This window comes from Symphalangus syndactylus, chromosome X (genome assembly GCF_028878055.3).
Source record: "Symphalangus syndactylus isolate Jambi chromosome X, NHGRI_mSymSyn1-v2.1_pri, whole genome shotgun sequence".
NCBI lineage: Eukaryota > Metazoa > Chordata > Mammalia > Primates > Hylobatidae > Symphalangus > Symphalangus syndactylus.
In genome coordinates, this window is record NC_072447.2 from 38,156,697 (window position 1) to 38,176,820 (window position 20,124).

A 20,124-nucleotide genomic window follows, 5' to 3' on the forward strand; every position below is an offset into this window, starting at 1 on the left:
GAAGACTCAGAAAGATGGCAACTATTTTCAGGACCAGTAAGTGGAAGTTAAGAGGAAGATTTTACGCCAATGTAAGAAAAAGTTCTGTAGTAAGAACTGTCAAGAGAATGGATGCTTATTGCATTACTGTTTGTAAGAGCACAAAACCTGGGATAACTCCAATCACCTATCAATAAGACATTGGTTGGATACACTCTGGTATATACCACACACATCTGTGAAAAAGAGTGAGGTTTAATCCATATGCACCAACACAGATATTCAAAATGTTAAATGAGAAAACTGCAGAACAGTATGTGGCTCATCTTTTCATAGAGAAGGCACTTCTCCCATCCTTCATTTCTCATATAACAGTTTAACTATCTGTGTATCAGGTACTCTCAAAGAGGTATGGAAAGAATGACATTTCTTTCACGTTCTGAATTATTTTCCTTTGCCTTTCATAGGATTAAATAGCTGTCATGTTTTAAAGCTTGGAAAGAATGTTACTACTTTTCTTGCTTTGATACTTTAAAAAACTGTATAACGAAAAACATTTTGTCTTATTCTGAATATATCATATAATTATATATAATTTCAGTGGTCTGAAAAAAATTTTTTTTAATTTACTGATTATTTAATAAAATAGAGATTGGGTCTCACTATATTACCCAGTCTGGTCTTAAAATCCTGAGCTGAAGTGATCTTCCCACCTCGGCCTCCCAAAGTGCTGGGATTACAAGCAGGAGCCACCATGCCCAGCCTGAAAATGTACATTGGCCATTTCCTCTAAACATCTTTTACTTTAATGTAATTGTGTGCATGTATGATATTGTTGATAATGAAGTATGAGAAATGATTTTTGAACAGTTCCTGTAAATATGTATACACACATGCATATATACACACACACAAATACATAAAGTTGGAGAAATAACTAGCCATTACAGCTGGGCAAAAATTTCATGTTTCTCCATTCACTGTCAAAATGTTGTATCATAGTGAAACCCGGTCTCTATTAAAAATACAAAAATTATCCGGGCATGTTGTTGTGCGCCTTTAGTCCCAGTTACTCGGGAGGCTGAGGCAGGAGAATTGCTTGAACCCGGAAGGCAGAGGTTGTGGTGAGCCAAGATCACGCCACTGCACTCCAGCCTGGGCAACAGAGCGAGACTCTGTCTCAAGAAGATAAAAAAAAAAAAAAAAAAGGCTGGCTAAAAGCCTAAAATATTTCTAGACTGTAGCCAGTTAGAGTATATATTTTTTTAATTCCAGATTTTTTTTAATCAAATAAAGGTAGTAAACTCTGTGGAAATCCCTATTTTAATTATATTGCAAGTTACATTTTAATTCTCTCAAAATTAAAGACGGTATATATAAATTACCTTTAAAACTTAAGAATTTGAATACTATGTGGCCAGGCTGGTCTTGAACTCCTGACATCATAATCTGCCTGCCTCAGCCTTCCAAAGTGCTGGGATTACAGGCGTGAGCCACCGTGCCCAGCCTAGCCAGCCAATTCAAGATACACATTTTGGGAAGAAAAAAAAAAAAAAAATTTTTTTTTTTGAGAGGATTTCACTTGTTGCCCAAGCTGGACTGCAATGGTGCGATCTTGGCTCACTGCAACCTCCACCTCCTGAATTCAAGTGATGTTCCTGCCTCTGTCTCCCGAGTAGCTGGGATTACAGGCATATGCCACCATGCCCGGCTAATTTTTTGTATTTTTAGTAGAAATGGGGTTTCACCATGTTAGCCAGGCTGGTCTCGAACTCCTAACCTCAGGTGATCTGCCTGCCTCGGCCTCCCAAAGTGCTGGGATTACAGGCATGAGCCACCACACCCGGCCACGAAATAGTTTTTAAAATATCCAATATGCTTATATTAAATCAAAGAAACAAAATACCTTTTATTAGTTTATCTATCAGAAGGGGTGGGAGTGGGGGAGCAATTCCTGAACTTAAGATGGTGCCTGGCCCTATAAAAGAGGTTACCTGTGTGAACAGGCACCTCTCTGGCCCTTTCTACATCCAAAAAATGCTAACCTAATCGCTCGAATGACAAGTACAAGGAGGTATCCAGACTGAGTCTTGGTTGTCAGTTTTATCATCTCCTCTCCACCATGATACAATCTTCCCAAATAGTTGCTATCGTGGTGCTTTAATGTTGAAAAAAACCATTTCAGGCCGGGCGTGGTGGCTCACACCTGTAATCCCACCACTTTGGGAGGCCAGGCAGGCGGATCACAAGGTCAGGAGTAAGAGACTAGCCTGGCAAACATGGCGAAACCCTGTCTCTACTAAAAATACAAAAATTGGGCCGGGCGCGGTGGCTCACGCCTGTAATCCCAGCACTTTGGGAGGCCGAGGCGGGCGGATCACGAGGTCAGGAGATCGAGACCATCCTGGCTAACAGGTGAAACCCCGTCTCTACTAAAAATACAGAAAAATTAGCCGGGCGTAGTGGCGGGCGCCTGTAGTCCCAGCTACTTGGGAGGCTGAGGCAGGAGAATGGCGTGAACCTGGGAGGCGGAGCTTGCAGTGAGCCGAGATGGCGCCACTGCACTCCAGCCTGGGCGACAGAGCGAGACTCCGTCTCAAAAAAAAAAAAAAAAAAATACAAAAATTAGCTGGGCGTGGTGGGGGCACCTGTAATCCCAGCTACTCAGGAGGCTGAGGTAGGAGAATCGCTTGATCCCGGGAGGCGGAGGTTGCAGTGAGCCAAGATTGCACTGCTGCACTCCAGTCTGAGTGACAGAGCGAGACTCCATTTCAAAAAACAAAACAAAACAAAAAAACCCTGTTATCAGCTACATTTGATATAATTTTGATTCTCAGTAAAACATGGAGCAGTCTTTAGATGCTATATTGCAAAACTATCTACCCTAGTATGAAAAGTCTTTATTTGTAAAATCTTGCTCAGAACTAAAGCTTATATTGATTTACGTAAAACAAAATCATCACAAAAAAAGCTAGATGCAATACGCCTTTAATTAATCCCTTTGTCTTGAAAAACTGAGTTAATGACCAAGGATAAAGCTATGAAAAATCAGTTCATGCTAAGCACAAATCCTTTCAGTAATACTGTATTTATAGTCAAATACCAAATGGTAAATAAAGATAAATTGTAGTAAGAATTTACTCACCCTCTTCTCTCCAAGCAGGCAAAGTCAAAAGTGAACTGAACTTCAGAAGTGAACTTCAGAAGTAAAGTGACCAGGGTAAATAGGGGCGAGGGAGAGGTGCCCTCAGGGCAACATTCTAAGAGTTTTAGCACAATTTGGTAAAGTTCTCTATCCCTTCAACCCTTCTAGAGAGTAAAAAATATTTAAAGAATAAATGTGCTTACAAAGTCTAATTTCCTTCCAATTTCAGTGCAATAGTAATAGAACACTATTAGAAATGTAAAAGGCTGGGCATAGTGGTGTGCTCCTGTAGTCCCAGCTACTCAGGAGGCCGAGGTGGGAGGATCACTTGAGCCCAGGGATTCAAGGCAGCAGTGAGCTATGATGGTACCACTGCACTGCAGCCTGGGCGACAAGGCAAAACCTCGTCTCTAAAAAAATAAAATTTTTGGCCAGGGGGAGTGGCTCATGCCTGTAGACTTAGCACTCTGGGAGGCGGGCTCAGGAGTTCAAGACCAGCCTGGCCAACATGGTGAAACCACATCTCTACTAAAAATACAAAAATTAGCTGGGCGTGGTGGTGTGCACCCGTAGTCCCAGCTACTCGGGAGGCTGAGGCAGGAGAATCACTTGAACCCGGGAGGTGGAGGTTGCAGGGAGCCGAGATTGTGCCATTCCACTTCAGCCTGGGCAACAGAGTGAGACTCTGTCTCAAAAAAAAAAAAAAAAAAAAATTTTTTTTTTTTAAATTTTAGAAAAAGAAACTAACAAGGCTTAGCCAAGTGCCACGGCTCATGCCTATAATCCCAGCACTTTGGGAGGCTGAGGCGGGAGGACGGTTTGATGCCAGGAGTTGAGACCAGCAAAGACAACATGGCAAAACCCCATCCCTTTGGGAGGTTGAGGCGGGCAGATCACGAGGTCAGAAGATCAAGACCATCCTGGCTAACAGAGTGAAACCCCGTCTCTACTAAAAAATACAAAAAAAAACCCATCCCCACCAAACAAACAAACAAACAAAAAACCCTAACAAGCCTCCAAGGTAGAAAATGTGTTTTTTGTTGTTTTTTTTTGTTTTGAGACGGAGTCTCACTCTGTCACCCAGGCTGGAGTACAGTGGCACAATCTCAGCCTACTGCAACCTCTGCCTCCCAGGTTCAAGCGATTCTCCTGCCTCAGCCTCCTCAGTAGCTGGGATTACAGGCACACACCACCATGGCCTGGCTAATTTTTATATTTTTAGTAGAGATGGGGTTTTGCCATGTTGGTCAGGCTGGTCTCAAACTCCTGACCTTGTGATCCGCCCGCCTTGGCTTTCCAAAGTGCTGGGGGATTACAGGCGTGTGCCACCATGCCCAGCAGTTTTTTTTTTTTTGTTTGTTTGTTTGTTTTTTTTTGAGACGGAGTCTTGCTGTCGCCCAGGCTGGAGTGCAGTGGCGCGATCTCGGCTCACTGCAAGCTCCGCCCCCCAGGTTCACGCCATTCTTCTGCCTCAGCCTCCCGAGTAGCTGGGACTACAGGTGCCCGCCACCATGCCCGGCTAATTTTTTGTATTTTTTAGTAGAGATGGGGTTTCACTGTGTTAGCCAGGATGGTCTTGATCTCCTGACCTCGTGATCTGCCCGCCTCGGCCTCCCAAAGTGCTGGGATTACAGATGTGACTTACGACCATCTTTTTATTTTCTGGTTATATTAATATTTAGATAGTACAACTAAGTTATAGAATTCACAACTTATGAGGGATTTTTTTCCTATTTATGATAGAACAGGAAAGCCAAATAAAAGGTTTCATCCTCTAACTTTTGAATGAGCAATGCTTACCTATTACACAAGTGGCATTTTCTGAATAATAAATTTGAAACTAAAACTTAAAAGCCTTAACTCATAGTACTTCCCCTTCTTCTTTCCCTGCTCCAAACCTTTTCTCCAGTCATTTCCAGACTCTCTGATCCTTTTCTATTTCTGCTTATCATTTGCTTTTTTCTTCCAGTTTCTTAAAAAGAGTTTTCTCATTTTTTAAAAATTTTATTTATTTATTGAGACGGAGTTTCACTCTTGTCGCCCAGGCTGGAGTGCAGTGGCGCAGTCTCGGCTCACTGCAACCTCCGCCTCCTGGGTTCAAGCGGATTCTCCTGCCTCAGCCTCCCGTGTAGCTGGGATTACAGGCGCCTACCACCAAGCCCAGCTAATTTTTTTTGTATTTTTAGTAGAGACAGAGTTTCACCATGTTGGCCAGGCTGGTCTCAAACGCCTGACCTCAGGTGATCCGCCCACCTCGGCCTCCCAAAGTGCTGGGATTACAGGCATGAGCCACTGTGCTTGGCCACGGTTTTCTCCTTTTAAATGTCAACAAAGCTGTCCCTGTTCCACATCTTCCTTTTTAATTTCCAGTTGTCCTATGCTTGTTTTCATCTTTTATTTAAAAAGAGAGGTCGGGCGTGGTGGCTCACGCCTGTAATCCCAGCACTTTGGGAGGCTGAGGCGGGCGGATCACAAGGTCAGGAGATCGAGACCATCTTGGCTAACACGGTGAAACCCCATCTCTACTAAAAATACAAAAAATTAGCCAGGCGCGGTGGCGGGCGCCTGTAATCCCAGCTACTCGGGAGGCTGAGGCAGGAGAATGGCATGAACCTGGGAGGCGGAGCTTGCAGTGAGCCGAGATGGCACCACTGCAGTCCGGCCTGGGCGAAAGAGCGAGACTCCGTCTCAAAAAAAAAAAGAGAATCAGCAAGTAAGATTGAATTTTTACACTCCAATTTTCAAGAGGTTCCTGTCTAATACACTCCCCAAGATACTATCTTTCCTAAGGCCCTAATAGTAGTCAATACCTAGATTACAGGCACTCTTCAGGAATCTGTGAACCTGGAGTGAATGCAAGTCAAAGGTAGAAAATAAGAGCACTCTAAATCTATACATAAAAGGCAGAAAACTTTAGAGGAGAAAAACACCTTGAGTGATTTCTAAAGAACTGCACATGCATTAATTACAATCTTCCAAAGTCCATGGGGTTGGGGAGGAAGGGTTGGCAAAAAGGAGTCTAATGCAGAAAAAGACATTAAGTTAACTGAGAAAGTACACTTAACCCACTGACCTAGTTTCTAACAGAAAACCTGCTCATCTCTATGCTTTCACTCCAAGAGGTGAGTTCATTGTTAATTTAAGCAATTTCAAGTTCTAGCTGCGTATTATCTGGTATCTGAAGGCGATTTAAAACTTTTTCAAAAACAACTCAAGCTTATTAGAAATTCTAATCAAATCTCACATTTGAAACAGAGGTTACTGTCTTTAAAATAGTTGGCCCGGCCGGGTATGGTGGCTCACACCTGTAATCCCAGCACTTTGGGAGGCTGAGGCGGGCAGATCACGAGGTCAGGAGATCGAGACCAGCCTGGCCCACATGGTGAAACCCCGTCTCTACTAAAAATACAAAAATTAGCTGGGCGTGGTAGTGCGTGCCTGTAACCCCAGCTACTTGGGCGGCTGAGGCAGGAGAATCACTTGAACCAGGGAGCTGGAGGTTGCGGTGAGCAGAGATTGCGCCACTGCACTCCAGCCTGTGAGACTCCATCTCAAAATAAATAAATAAAATAAATAAATAAATAAAGTTTGTTACTGTCAAACACAGCACTGCTTATATTTCTCACATACTTCTAAACCTGAGGGCTTATATTTCTCATGTACTTCCAAAACTGAGGGTTAGAGGGAAATTTCTACTTCTCTAGATTTATCTGGCTCTAGCTGAAGTCATTAGATATAAATGAACTGTTTTTTTCCAAAGAGTTTTTGGCTAAATTATGGTAACACTGCAGGTGATGGTTTCCTGGACAGAAATTTTGCATTGGTCAAGTGCTGGACTAGTTAAAACATGTTCCAATGCCTAAGTGAAGGAATTCTGGAGGGGCATACAGCACCTACAGTTTACACAGATGTGGCTTTGCCCAGGCAATTTCATTTACCAAATGGGTTGTGCCTCAATTAACCAGAACAGCATATCACCTAAGCATGAGATTATATTAAGGACAATAACTGTCCTTATGTGTCATAGGCTATTGTTAATACTATAAAGATCAACTATGCTCATAGAGAAAATATGTGGAAGATTATCAGTGTTTTGTGAAGACCAGTTGTGGGAGCTACTACATTCTAAGTAATGTGTACTTTGGATGCCTAATTTGCCATTTTTGAATTCTGTCAGTTTCAAGGTGAGTCCAGGACCCCTTATCCCCATTTTAAAATGTAGCTTTTAAAGCCACAAATTCAGCTTGGGCAACATGGCAAAACTCCATGTCTACAAAAAATTAGCCAGGCATGGTCGTGTGCACCTGTAGTCCAAGCTACTTGGGAGGCTGAGGTGGGAGGATCGCTTGAGCCCAGGCAACAGAGTGAGAACCTGTCTCAAAAAAAAACAAAAAAAACTAATTCTGCTCCCTAAATTAGATATTTTTTTAAAAATGTTAAAAAGCTTTTCTCGCCGGGTGCAGTGGCTCACACCTGTAATTCCAGCACTTTGGGAGGTTGAGGTGGACGGATCATCTGAGGTCAGGAGTTCAAGACCAGCCTGGCCAATGTAAAACCCCATCTCTACTAAAAATACAAAAATTAGTTGGGTGTGGCGGTGCACGCCTGTAATCCCAGCTACTAGGGATGCTGAGGCAGGAGAATTCCTTGAACCCAGGAGGCGGAGGTTGCGGTAAGCCGAGATCATACCACTGCACTCCAGCCTGGGTGACAGAGTGAGACTCCATCTCAAAAATATACATAAATAAATAAATAAAAAGCTTTTCTGAGGCATTAATTTTTACAGATGCTTAGATTTTCCAAAATAGTGAAGTCATCTTTATCAGCTATCAAAATTATCTCAAAGCTGTGAATATTCTTTTTTTTTTTTTTTTTTTTTGAGATGGAGTCTCACTCTTGTCGCCCAGGCTGGAGTGCAGTGGCACGATCTCGGCTCACTGCAAGCTCCGGCTCCCGGGTTCACGCCATTCTCCCGCCTCAGCCTCCCGAGTAGCTGGGACTACAGGCGCCCGCTACCACGCCCAGCTACTTTTTTGTATTTTTTAGTAGAGATGGGGTTTCACCATGTTAGCCAGGATGGTCTCGGTCTCCTGACCTTGTGATCCGCCTGCCTCGGTCTCCCAAAGTGCTGGGATTACAGGCGTGAGCCACCACACCCGGCCCAAAGTTGTGAATATTCTTATAATAAATTCTCTGTAAGTTACAGAAATCCAATTTTGGGGGGATATACTGAATTACATTTAACAGATTGGGAAAAAAGTACATTAAGGGGTCTATCATGAGCCAGTTTATAAAATAAAATATTTGGAATAAGCATGATGGCTTTATTTAAAGCAGAATACTTCTATATAATCTACTTCCTTAATAGCCAATGAAAAATCAACTATAAAATCCTAAATACAAAGCTGAACTAATGTGTTTTTTCTCTTTATCGGATTTAAAATAGATTTCTTTCCCTTTGAGAAATTGAAAGATTTTATGATTATGTAAGATACTGTATTTTACATATTAATACAATTTCTAAGGGGATCATTGGGATGCTGAATCTTACCTTATGCATATTTATAATACTGAAGATACCCTGGGTTCAAAAATATTAAATGTCACTGTACTAGAGAATCAACATATGAGTATTTTAATGAATAACAATTTTGCTTTAAAAATCTTTTATGTACAAAAAAGTCAAGTATAGGCCGGGCACGGTGGCTCACGCCTGTAATCCCAGCACTTTGGGGGGCCAAGGTGGGCAGATCACTTGAGGTCAGGAGTTTGAGACCAGCCTGGCCAACATGGCAAAACCCCGTCTCTACTAAAAACACAAAAATTAGCAGGGCGTGATGGCACACACCTGTAATCCCAGCTACTAAGGAGGCTGAGACAGGAGAATCACTTGAACCCGGGAGACGGAGGTTGCAGTGAGCCAAGATCGCCCCACTGCACTACAGCCTAGGAGACAGAGCAAGACTCGTCTCAAAAAAAAAAAAAAGAAGAAAGAAATATAGGTAGGGTGCGGTGGCTCAAGCCTGTAATCCCAGCACTTTGGGAGGCCAAGGCGGGAGGGAGAATCACGAGGTCAGGAGATCGAGACCATCCTGGCTAAAAAGGTGAAATCCTGTCTCTACTAAAAATACAATTAGCAGGGCGTGGTGGCAGGTGCCTGTAGTCCCAGCTACTCGAGAGGCTTAGGCAGGAGAATGGCGTGAACCCGGCAGGTGGAGCTTGAAGTGAGCTGAGATCGCGCCACTGTACTCCAGCCTGGGCGACAGAGCAAGACTCTGTCTCAAAAAAAATAAATAAATAAAAGTATAATATGCATTTTGCCAAATATACATTTACTTCATAAAATGTTTTCAATAAAACAATCATTGTTTTTGAAAAACCAAAGACCAAAGAAAGCAGTTGAAACTATTTAAATCTTCACATCACTGAAATTCAGAATGACAAATGTCAGGCCTTATCTGTTAACATGTGCAAAGACCATCAGAGCTAGTAAAAATACATGCCGCAGACATTTGCATAAGTAAAAACTGAAACTATAGTCTAGTTTTAAAACTAGGAATCCACTATAGATCAAATGAGTCATAAAAATCCTTAAATAGGCTGGGCGCGGTGGCTCACGCTTGTAATCCCAGCACTTTGGGAGGCCGAGGCGGGCGGATCACGAGGTCAGGAGATCGAGACCACGGTGAAACCCCGTCTCTACTAGAAATACACACAAAAAAATTAGCCGGGCGTGGTGGCGGGCGCCTGTAGTCCCAGCTACTCGGAGAGGCTGAGGCAGGAGAATGGCGTGAACCCGGGAGGCGGAGCTTGCAGTGAGCCGAGATTGTGCCACTGCACTCCAGCCGGGGCGACAGAGCGAGACTCCGTCTCAAAAAAAAAAAAAAATCCTTAAATAACTATGTCAGAAGGACAAGATCCTTAAAATTTCAATTTCTTTGATTATTTCAGTGAAAACCCAAGATTTGTGCTTTCATATCAAAGTTTTCCCACACTTTATATATATTTTTCAGTGCCATTAAATTTCCTAGGCTATGTTTTCTTTTTTTTTGGATGGGGTGGGGTAGGGGATTGGGGGGAACAGGTTCTCACTTTATCGCCCAGGCTGGAATGCAGTGGCACGACCGTGGCTCACTGCAACCTCAACCTCCTGGGCTCAAGCAATCCCTCCCACCTCAAACTCCCCTGTAGCTGGGACTCCAGACATGTGCCACCACACCCAACTAATCTTTAAATTTTTCGTAGAGATAGGTTTGCCTACGTTGCCTAGGCTGTTCCCCAACTCCTGGGCTCTAATAACCCTCCTGCCTAGGATTCCCAAAGTGCTGGGATTATAGGTGTAAGCCACCCTTCCTGGCCCTTCGGCTACGTTTTGCTCATGTAAACACCTTAGAATTTTTACAACTCTGTAACATACACTTGCCCTTAGGCTATGTTTTGTTAATGCAAACAGTTTAGAATTTTCATAGCTCTTTAACAACTTCTGAATGACCCAGGCTGGGCCACAGGTTAACAGCATGCTTCCTGCACTTTAGGGTCTTCTCCCTATTCTATTAGCTGTAACAGGAAGTCCCAGATTGGGAAGCAGCTGCCCTGGCTTTCAGTCTGGACAGTGCCACTTGGTCTGGAATGAGATCCTTAACCTTTCTGTGCCTGTTTCCTTATCTACAAAATGAGGATAACATGTAGATGCATGGCCGGGTGCGGGTGGCTCACGCCTGTAATCCCAGCACTTTGGGAGGCCGAGGCGGGCGGATCACGAGGTCAGGAGATCGAGACCATCCTGGCTAACACAGTGAAACCCCGTCTCTACTAAAAAAAAATACAAAAAAATTAGCCGGGCATGGTGGCGGGTGCCTGTAGTCCCAGCTACTCAGGAGGCTGAGGCAGGAGAATGGCGTGAACCCTAGAGGCGGAGCTTGCAGTGAGCCGAGATCGCGCCACTGCACTCCAGCCTGGGCAACAGAGTGAGGCTCCGTCTCAAAAAAAAAAAAAAAAAAAAAAAAACAACCCCCAAAAAACATGTAGATGGTACCTATGTGTACAGTAAGAACACTTAGTGCATGACCTAGCATAAATACGTGTGTGTGTGTGTGTGTGTGTGTGCGCTCGCGTGCGCACGCAGTGTTCAGATAACAGTATTGCTGCCTCTAAGGAACTCAGGAAATTTGGAAGCCTTGGCCTCTTCGATGATAGTACCACAGAATACTTAGTACAAAAATTAAGACAATCTGGCCAGGCACGGTGGCTCACATCTATAATCCAAGCACTCTGGGAGGCTGAGGCAGGGGGATCGCTTGAGGCCAGCTCAAGACCAGCCTGGACAACAGTGAGACCCTGTCTCTACAAAAAAATGTTAAATATTAAAAAAGAAAAAAGTATACTAAAAAAAAGAAAAAAAAAGTTAAGACAATCTTATCTTCACCTAAGGAGAAAATCCAGTAGAGGACTACATAGATACTGCAGAAGGATAAACCCAAAGATTTCAGCATAGCTGGAGGACATGACTTGTGTCCCTAGAACGAATGGGGGCTTTTCCTTGGGTTGAGGCAGAATGCCCCCTTCCCTACACTATTAGGTCACTGCTCAAATCTGTTACTACCAAAGGAAGAGTTAAGAATCTCCACACACAAAAACTTAGCCAGGCGTGGTGGTGGGTAATTGTAATCCCAGCTACTCAGGAGGCTGAGGCAAGAGAATTGCTGGAACCCAGGAGGTGGAGGCTGCAGTGAGCTGAGATCAAAGCACTGCACTCCAGGGCCAGAGTGAGACTCCTCTCAAAACAAAACAAAACAAACAAAAACAAAACAAAACAAAACAGGATTCCCCAGGGAAAAAGAGCAATAAAAACAACAGGAAAAAAAATCAAAACATCAGAGACAAATGATTTACATAATTGATGTGGGGCTGATTATCACTGAACAAAAAAATAAAAGAAATATATTCTTGGCCGAGTAGGGTGGCTCACGCCTGTAATCCCAGCACCTTGGGAGGCCGAGGCGGGTGGATCATGAGGTCAGCAGTTCGAGACCAGCCTGGCCAAGATGGTGAAACCCTGTCTCTACTAAAACACAAAAATTAGCCAGGCACAGTGGTGGACGCCTGTAATGCCAGCTACTCGGGAGGCTGAGGCAAGAGAATCGCTTGAACCCGGGAGGCGGAGGTTGCAGTGAGCCAAGATCGCGTCACTGTACTCTAGCCTGGGTGACAGAGCGAGACTCTGTCTCCAAAAAAAAAAAATATATATATATATATATATATATTCTTTAGTTTCAATTATTTTTGCCACATCAATACATTCTGAGAATAAAAGATAAAAATCCACAAAACTGAATTCTCAGTTTCACAGCATTTTGGAGAAAAAAAAAAATATGCCAGGCTGCTGTTATTCAAAGGTGCAAATGGGTTTATTTTTCAAATGGTGTAGACAACCCTCCTTTGCAGATACTGTATTTTTATAACCAGGTCTAATAACTAAAGCTGAGGAACTATTTAACATGAAAGGTGACTGACCAAGTTTTCAGTGTGCTTTCTAGAAAAAAGAGAAGATGCAAGAAGTAAACAGAGCCCCAGAGGTAACCATGTGATTAGAAACCAATTAAGTTAAGCAATTACTAAAAGTGCTCTATGACCTTTGGGCAAGAAAGGATCACAAGTGAAACTCTGATATAAAAATGAAAATGCTTACATGCAAAAAAAGGCCAAGGCTGTTTCAGAGAAAGACTATTTTTAAGAGAACTATTTGCATGGTAAAATGTGCCCAAGGATGGTTGATCAATGTAGATAGAAGAGTTATAGTCTACTTGTTTAGAAATGCCAAAATGATGTTTTTAGACATATAACATGTTTTCATTGTCAAATTTAGTTAGTATTCACAGTAAAACGGGGAAAACCAGAAGGTAAGAGCAGGGAAGAAAATCACCATTAGGGCCTATTGGTTTTCAAGAACTATTTTGTATGTCCTTGCTATATTTTAGAGGAATAAGAAACTCTATTAACGTATACCATGCAGAACTCTTCTCAATGCCAATTTCTGCATGTATTACTTAAATTTATTTTTAAAGAGATCTAGCCTGACTCGGTTCCAATTTAATTTGTGAAATGAAAAGCTATAGCAAACATGTAATATTTTGCATAAAGTAATTATGCTTCAACTTTAAAAGTACTTTTAAAATAAAACTATTCTACTACCTACGTGGTTTATCTTTCACCCACAAAATGTATTTTACAAAACCTAAATGCACAACAAATCAGGTTTCTTATACATAAAGTACTCTTATGTTATTCATTCTTGAATAACGTAAGAAATAACAAAATGAAGTTATTCATTCTTGGCTCCTAAGTCTGTGAATCTTATCTATAAAGACATATACTGCCTTAACTAAATGATGAGTACTGTCTATTGCTTGCAAACGCACTAACCTTCTCAAAAACGCTGGTTGGGGTCATCAAGCAAAACCGGATATTCTGAATGATGGTATCGGTATGTCTCCAGCGTCTTCTATCATGCCGCAGCCAAGACTGCACAGCCTCGTACAGCTCTATCTCTGGGAACCTGCTCAGATGATCATTATCCAAGTAAGACATGAGCTTCTCAAAGCTCAGATAGGACAGAAAGTCAGGCCTAGACATGAGTGGCACAAAGTTGTCTAGCAGAAAGGCGTCCAACTTCTCCCTGACTCCCTCGATGTTTACGCCGAAATCATCTAAGAGTCTCATAATTTCTGCACAATTTTCTAGGCAGATCTTCGCTAAGAGAAAAGAGCAGCAGAACTTCACCACTTCTATAAGTTGAACATACATGGCAGCCTGAAGAATCTCATGAACAGTATTCATACTCAGCTCTATAGTTCCGTAGTACATAAATTGCAGGACATGGCTGAAACCAGTAGCTGTTAGACCTTTTAAATGAATTTTGTCCTGATCTCGTTCCCTCATGTCTGCAGTAAACATAATTCTGAAGTAATCACTCTGGGTGGCCAGGAGTGCTTTATGGGCCTGGAACTGATGATCTTCAATAACCAGAGTGACATCAAGAAGCAATCCCTCCTCATACAGTGCTCTGAACCCAGCAGAGACACTGGTGTCGTGGATGGAGGAACAGAATCCTTCCACGTCCCCTGCCATGAATCACCTGGAAAAAAAAGTAATCAAAGACAACAATATTAAACACTTCCATGCATTCAGAAGAAAATATTAACTTAAGAGTTTTAACAATTTTTGCTATTATCTCAATTCTACTGCCTAAGTCCAAAATGTACAAGTCCTTTGGGAGAAGACAATCTAAAGGTTTGCAGACTAATGTTTTTGGCTTCCCTACCTAAGGAAAACAATCTATTAAAGATATATCAATAGTTCATGCCTATAACCCCAGCACTTTGGGAGGCCAAGGCAGGAAGATCGCTTGAACCCAGGAGTTGGAGACCAGCCTGGGCAAGATGGCAAATCCCTGTCTCTACAAAATAATAACAATAAAAAAAAAAAAAGTAGCTGAGCATGGTGGCACATTACCAGCAGCCCCAGCTTCTTCAGAGACTGAGGTGGGAGAATCCCTTGAGCCCACGAGTTTGAGACTACAGTGAGCTATGATAGCACCACTGCACTCCAGCCTGGGCAACAGAGCAAGACCCTATCTCTTAAAAATATATATGTTGGCCAGGCGCGGTGGCTCACACCTGTAATCCCAGCACTTTGGGAGGCCGAGGTGGGTGGATCACCTGAGGTCAGGAGTTCAAGACCAGCCTGATCAATATGGTGAAACTCCAACTCTACTAAAAATACAAAAAGTAGCCAGTGTGGTGGCATGCACCTATAGTCCCAGCTACTCGGGAGGCTAAGACAGGAGAATCGCTTGAACCCAGGAGATGGAGGTTGCAGTGAGCCAAGATCACGCCACTACACGCCAGCCTGGGAGACAGCGAGACTCCATCTCAAAAAATAGATACATATATTTATTTATATATATATTTAATATATATATTTATATATATATTTATATATATATATAATATATATATTTATATATATATTATATATATATTTATATATATATTATATATATATATTTATATATATATTTATATATATTTATATATATATATTTATATATATATTTATATATATATTTATTTATATATATATTTATATATATATTTATATATATATATTTATATATATATTTATATATATATATGTCAAACAATGGTAAATTGTTCTTACAAATAATATATGCCTATTCCATTGATTTCATATTGTTCATCAAATATACTTTAAACAGGTTCCAAAATTAGCAACATAAAAAGGATTTCACAGCCAAATACTAAATTATGAGAAAAGGGACAAAAATGAAACTAAAAAGTATACCTGAAAACTCCTAGAAATTTACCTAAAGGAAATATTCAAATAAATAGCCAAGTTGTACATACAATGTTTTTCTATCTAAGCTTATTATTTAAAAATCAGAAACTATTCAAAAGTCCAATAACAAATTATTAAAACACGATACAGTCCTACAATAAATTACTTTAACAATTTAAAATGATGTCAACAGTTAAACTATTTTTACAAAGAATATTTATCAGATATTGTATGAAAAAAAGTGACTGCAGTATACTGAGTACATCTTCGAAAACTGAATACACATATATTTGTTAGATGAGAAAAAGTCTGGAGAAATATATACCAAAATAATGTCCCTGGGTAGTAGGTTTTCAGGGGCTTTCTTTTCATTTACCCCATTACCCTTACTTTGAAAAACAATAATGATTTAAGGCCGGGCGCGGTGGCTCACGCCTGTAATCCCAGCACTTTGGGAGGCCGAGGCGGGCGGATCACGAGGTCAGGAGATCGAGACCATCCTGGCTAACACAGTGAAACCCCGTCTCTACTAAAAATACAAAAAATTAGCCGGGCGAGGTGGCGGGTGCCTGTAGTCCCAGCTACTCGGGAGGCTGAGGCAGGAGAATGGCGTGAACCCCGGGGGCGGAGCCTGCAGTGAGCCAAGATCGTGCCACTGCACTCCAGCCTGGGCGACAGCGAGACTCTGTCTCCAAAAAAAAAAAAAAAAAAAAAAAAACAATAATGATTTAATGCTTATATATTTAAAAATATAAATATATAATTTTAAAGGAAATTAAACAAATCTTTCCATATCAGAGAAATGAAGGTAAAATAGCAGAGAACTATAATTAGATCTCTTAAATACAGCGGAATAAACTAATTCAATCTATTTTTTTGTTTTCAGAGTCTTGCTCTGTCATCCAGGCTGGAGTGCAGTGGCACAATCTCGGCTCACCGCAACCTCCGCCTCCCAGGTTCAAGCGATTCTCGTGCCTCAGCCTCCCGAGTAGCTGGGACTACAGGCACCTGCCACATGCCCAGCTAATTTTTCTATTTTTAGTGAAGACGGGTTTCGCCATGTTGGCTAGGCTGGTCTCAAACTCCTGACCTCAGGTGATCCGTCTGACTCGGCCTCCCAAACTGGTGGGGTTACAGGCATGAGCCACTGCACCTGGCCACTAATTCAGTCTACTGGGTTATTTATGAAGCAAATTAATTTTCTCCTTTTCACATACCCCCACCCCAGGCCATCTATCTTCTTAATTCCCATCCTTACACAGCTCCCAGCTTCCTCCCCAATGACCCATCCTCCATCCCTGAATTCTCTCCGAAACCTTTCCACTGCACCCTGTGGAACCTTACTTCAACATAAACAAACTCCTACATGCTCAGGTTGGTCACAGGAAGTTCCCTCCTCAACCTGATTTAAATGAGACATAGTTTTCCTAAAAGTCACAGCTTTCAGGCCTCCTGCCTCCAACCTCTATCTCTACTCCCATGCATGTTAGAAAAAAAAAAAAAAAAAACTTTTAGAGCTTACAGCCCTACTTTCGAAGCCTTCTTTGTCTTAGCTTTCTATTGTTCTTTTTCTAAAACTTGGCCTTTTGCTCAGATAAAAATCCATCTTCTGTCACCCCTTGTCACTTCCATACACATCTTCTGATCAATCACTCTCAAACATTTGATGAAAACTTCAACACCTGGGCCAGGCATGGTGGCTCACACCTGTAATCCCAGCACTTTGGGAGGCTGAGGCAGGCGGATCACTTGAGGTCAGGAGTTCAAGACCAGCCTGGGCAACATGGTAAAACCCTGTCTCTACTAAAAATACAAAAATTAAGGGCCGGGCGTGGTGGCTCATGCCTGTAATCCCAACACTTTGGGAGGCCGAGATGGGTGGATCACCTGAAGGTCAGGAGTTTGAGACCAGCCTGGCCAACGTGGTGAAACCCCATCTCTACTAAAAATATAAAAATTAACCGGGTGTGGTGGCGGGCACCTGTAATCCCATCTACTCGGAAGGCTGAGGCAGGAGAATCGCTTGAACCCGGGAGGCAGAGGTTGCAGTGAGCTGAGATTGCACCACTGCACTCCAGCCTGGGCGACAAGAGTGAAACTCCATCTCAGAATAAATAAAACAAAATACAAAACAAATACAAAAATTAGCCGCACATGGTAGCAGGCGCCTGTAGTCCTAGCTACTCCGGAGGCTGAGACAAGAGAAATCTCCTGAACCCAGGAGGCGAAGGTCACAACGAGCCAAGACTGCACCACTGCACTCCAGCCTGGGCGACAGAGCAAGACTCCGTCTCAAAAAAAAAAAAAAAAAAAAAAAAAAGCTGGGCTCAGTGGCTCACACCTGTAATCCCAACACTTTGGGAGGCTGAGAAGGGTGGATCACCTGAGGTCAGGAGTTCAAGACCAGCCTGGACAACATGGGGAAACATCGTCTCTACTAAAAATACAAAAATTAGCCGGGTGTGGTGACTGGCACATGTAATCCAGCTACTTAGGAGGCTGAGGCAGGAGAATCGCTGGAACCCAGGAGACGGAGGCTGCAGTGAGCCAAGATCGCACCACTGCACTCCAGCCTGGGCGACAGAGCAAAACTCCATCTCAAAAAAAAAAAAAAAAAAAAAAAAGACTTCAACACCTGGCTAAGTCATCTTTCACACCTCTTCAATGTTCACATAAGATCAGCCATCCAAAAACTGTAAGTCAAAACTTCCTGACCATCTCAACTCCTACAACCTCCCCACTTATTCCATTGCAAACCCTACTCCCACCCCACTTGGACCTGTTCCTGATCCAGAACTGGTCTACATCTGAAATCTTAACTGTCAACTTCCTACTTAACCTTCCTACTCTCCTTTCATTTGGTCTATCATCGCCTAACTTTACTTCTGTCCTTCTCCAGCTTAGACCTTCCCATATCAGAGCAACTACTTTCTTACCAGGGCCTTCATTTCCCTTAACTCTCTTGTCTATCCTCCATGCCTGCCCTGCTAAACAAAAACTATGCCAACTGGTCCTTTAATCTTGGGCCAATCTTCAGTGCCTCTGGGCAGTTTCATCCACTGAACAGTTGTGAGGCATTCCCTGCTGGTATAACACTGATGCCCTATGAAAGATGTTCCCAAACTAAGGACAACAGATATGGACAAATCTCTGGGATACTACAGCCATTTTTTAACCACTTTCTAGAATACCTCATGACTTGGAATCATATGTTGCAGCTATTTTCTAGAACATGATCTACAAACCACACTAGCCTAAAAGAGTACTAAGGATGTGGCAGCCAACATCTACGGCTCTGAATTTCCACCACTGCCACTGCTGGGACCCAATCTCCCAAGTTCTGTCCTTCCCCTGGTTAGGTGTTTAGATGCCCTCCAGAGAAGCAGCGGGCACTGCAGTCAACTGCTGTCACTTGCTCTACCTCCTTCTTTAGGGAGGCTGTCACTGCCAGTGTCACCACTCTGTCAATGCCTTCCCATTTCATTTACTAAAAGGAAGAGCCCTTCTGTGTGCCAGGTACTGTGGTAGGTATGGAGGTAAGTGCTATTTGGGAATCCCTCTGTACTCTGGGTTTGGCTGAGCCCTCAGTTGCCAAGAAGGAAAAGGTGGCATCTATGTACACACTAAAAAGATGCCACTTCTCCACTCTCATGAATAAACTATCACTAGATTTACTACTTTGTTTCATCAATATGTTGTCCATGATACCCTTTATTCAACTTCCTGACAGATTAACCCATTTATTCAAGTTATCCCAGCCCAAAGTCATCTCAAAAAAAAAAAAAAAAAAAGAAAGAAAAAAAAGAAAAACCCTTGTTAATAAATAAGAAAAGGCAGGCATGGTGGCTCATGCCTATAATCCCAGCACTTCAGGAGGCTGAGGTAGGAGGATTGCTTGAGGCCAGAAGTTCGGGACCAGCCTCGGCAACATAGTGAGACACTCTCTTAAAAAAAAAAAAGGGCCAGGCGCTGTGGCTCACGCCTGTAATCCCAGCACTTTGGGAGGCCAAGGTAGGCGGATCACGAAGTCAGGAGTTCCAGGCCAGTGTGGCCAACATGGTGAAACCCCATCTCTACTAAAAATACAACAATTAGCCAAGTGTGGTGGCACATGCCTGTAACCCCAAGTACTTGGGAGGCTGAAGCACGAGAATTGCTTGAACCTGTGAGGTGGAGGTTGCAGTGAGCCAAGATCATGCCACTGCACTCCAGCCTGGGCAACAGAGCAAGACTCTGTCTCAAAAAAAAAAAAAAAATCAGCTGGGCATGGTGGCTCACATCTGTAGTCCTGGCTACTCAGGAGGCTGAGATGAGAGAATCACCTGAGCCCAGGAAGTTGAGGCTGCAGTGAGCCATGATTGTGCCACTGCATTCCAGCCTGGATGACACAGTGAGACCCTGTCTCAAAAAAAGAAAAAAAGAAAAAAAAAAGTCTAAAAGGATAGAATGCCAAAAACATTAAAAATAGTAGAGTAGGCCAGGTGCGGTGGCTCACGCCTGTAATCCCAGCATTTTGGGAGACCAAGGTAGGCGGATTGCTTGAGGTCAGAGTTCAAGACCAGCCTGGCCAACATGGCGAAACCCTGTCTCTACTAAAAATATAAAAATTAGCTGGGTGTGGTGGCGGGTACCTGTAATCCCAG

At 42.7% G+C, this 20,124-nt stretch overlaps 1 protein-coding gene across 4 annotated transcripts in view; it reads right to left on the reverse strand.

Moving 5' to 3' along the window:
• Nucleotides 1-20,124, reverse strand: part of KLHL15 (kelch like family member 15) — a 47,925-nt gene that overhangs the window by 12,328 nt on the left and 15,473 nt on the right. For all 4 annotated transcript variants that reach the window (XM_055269040.2, XM_063634758.1, XM_055269037.2 and 1 more), the window contains one exon: nucleotides 13,547-14,258. In XM_055269040.2, the coding sequence (XP_055125015.1) occupies nucleotides 13,547-14,251 (705 nt within the window). In that variant the 5' untranslated portion in view covers nucleotides 14,252-14,258. The remainder of the gene's footprint in view (nucleotides 1-13,546; nucleotides 14,259-20,124) is intronic.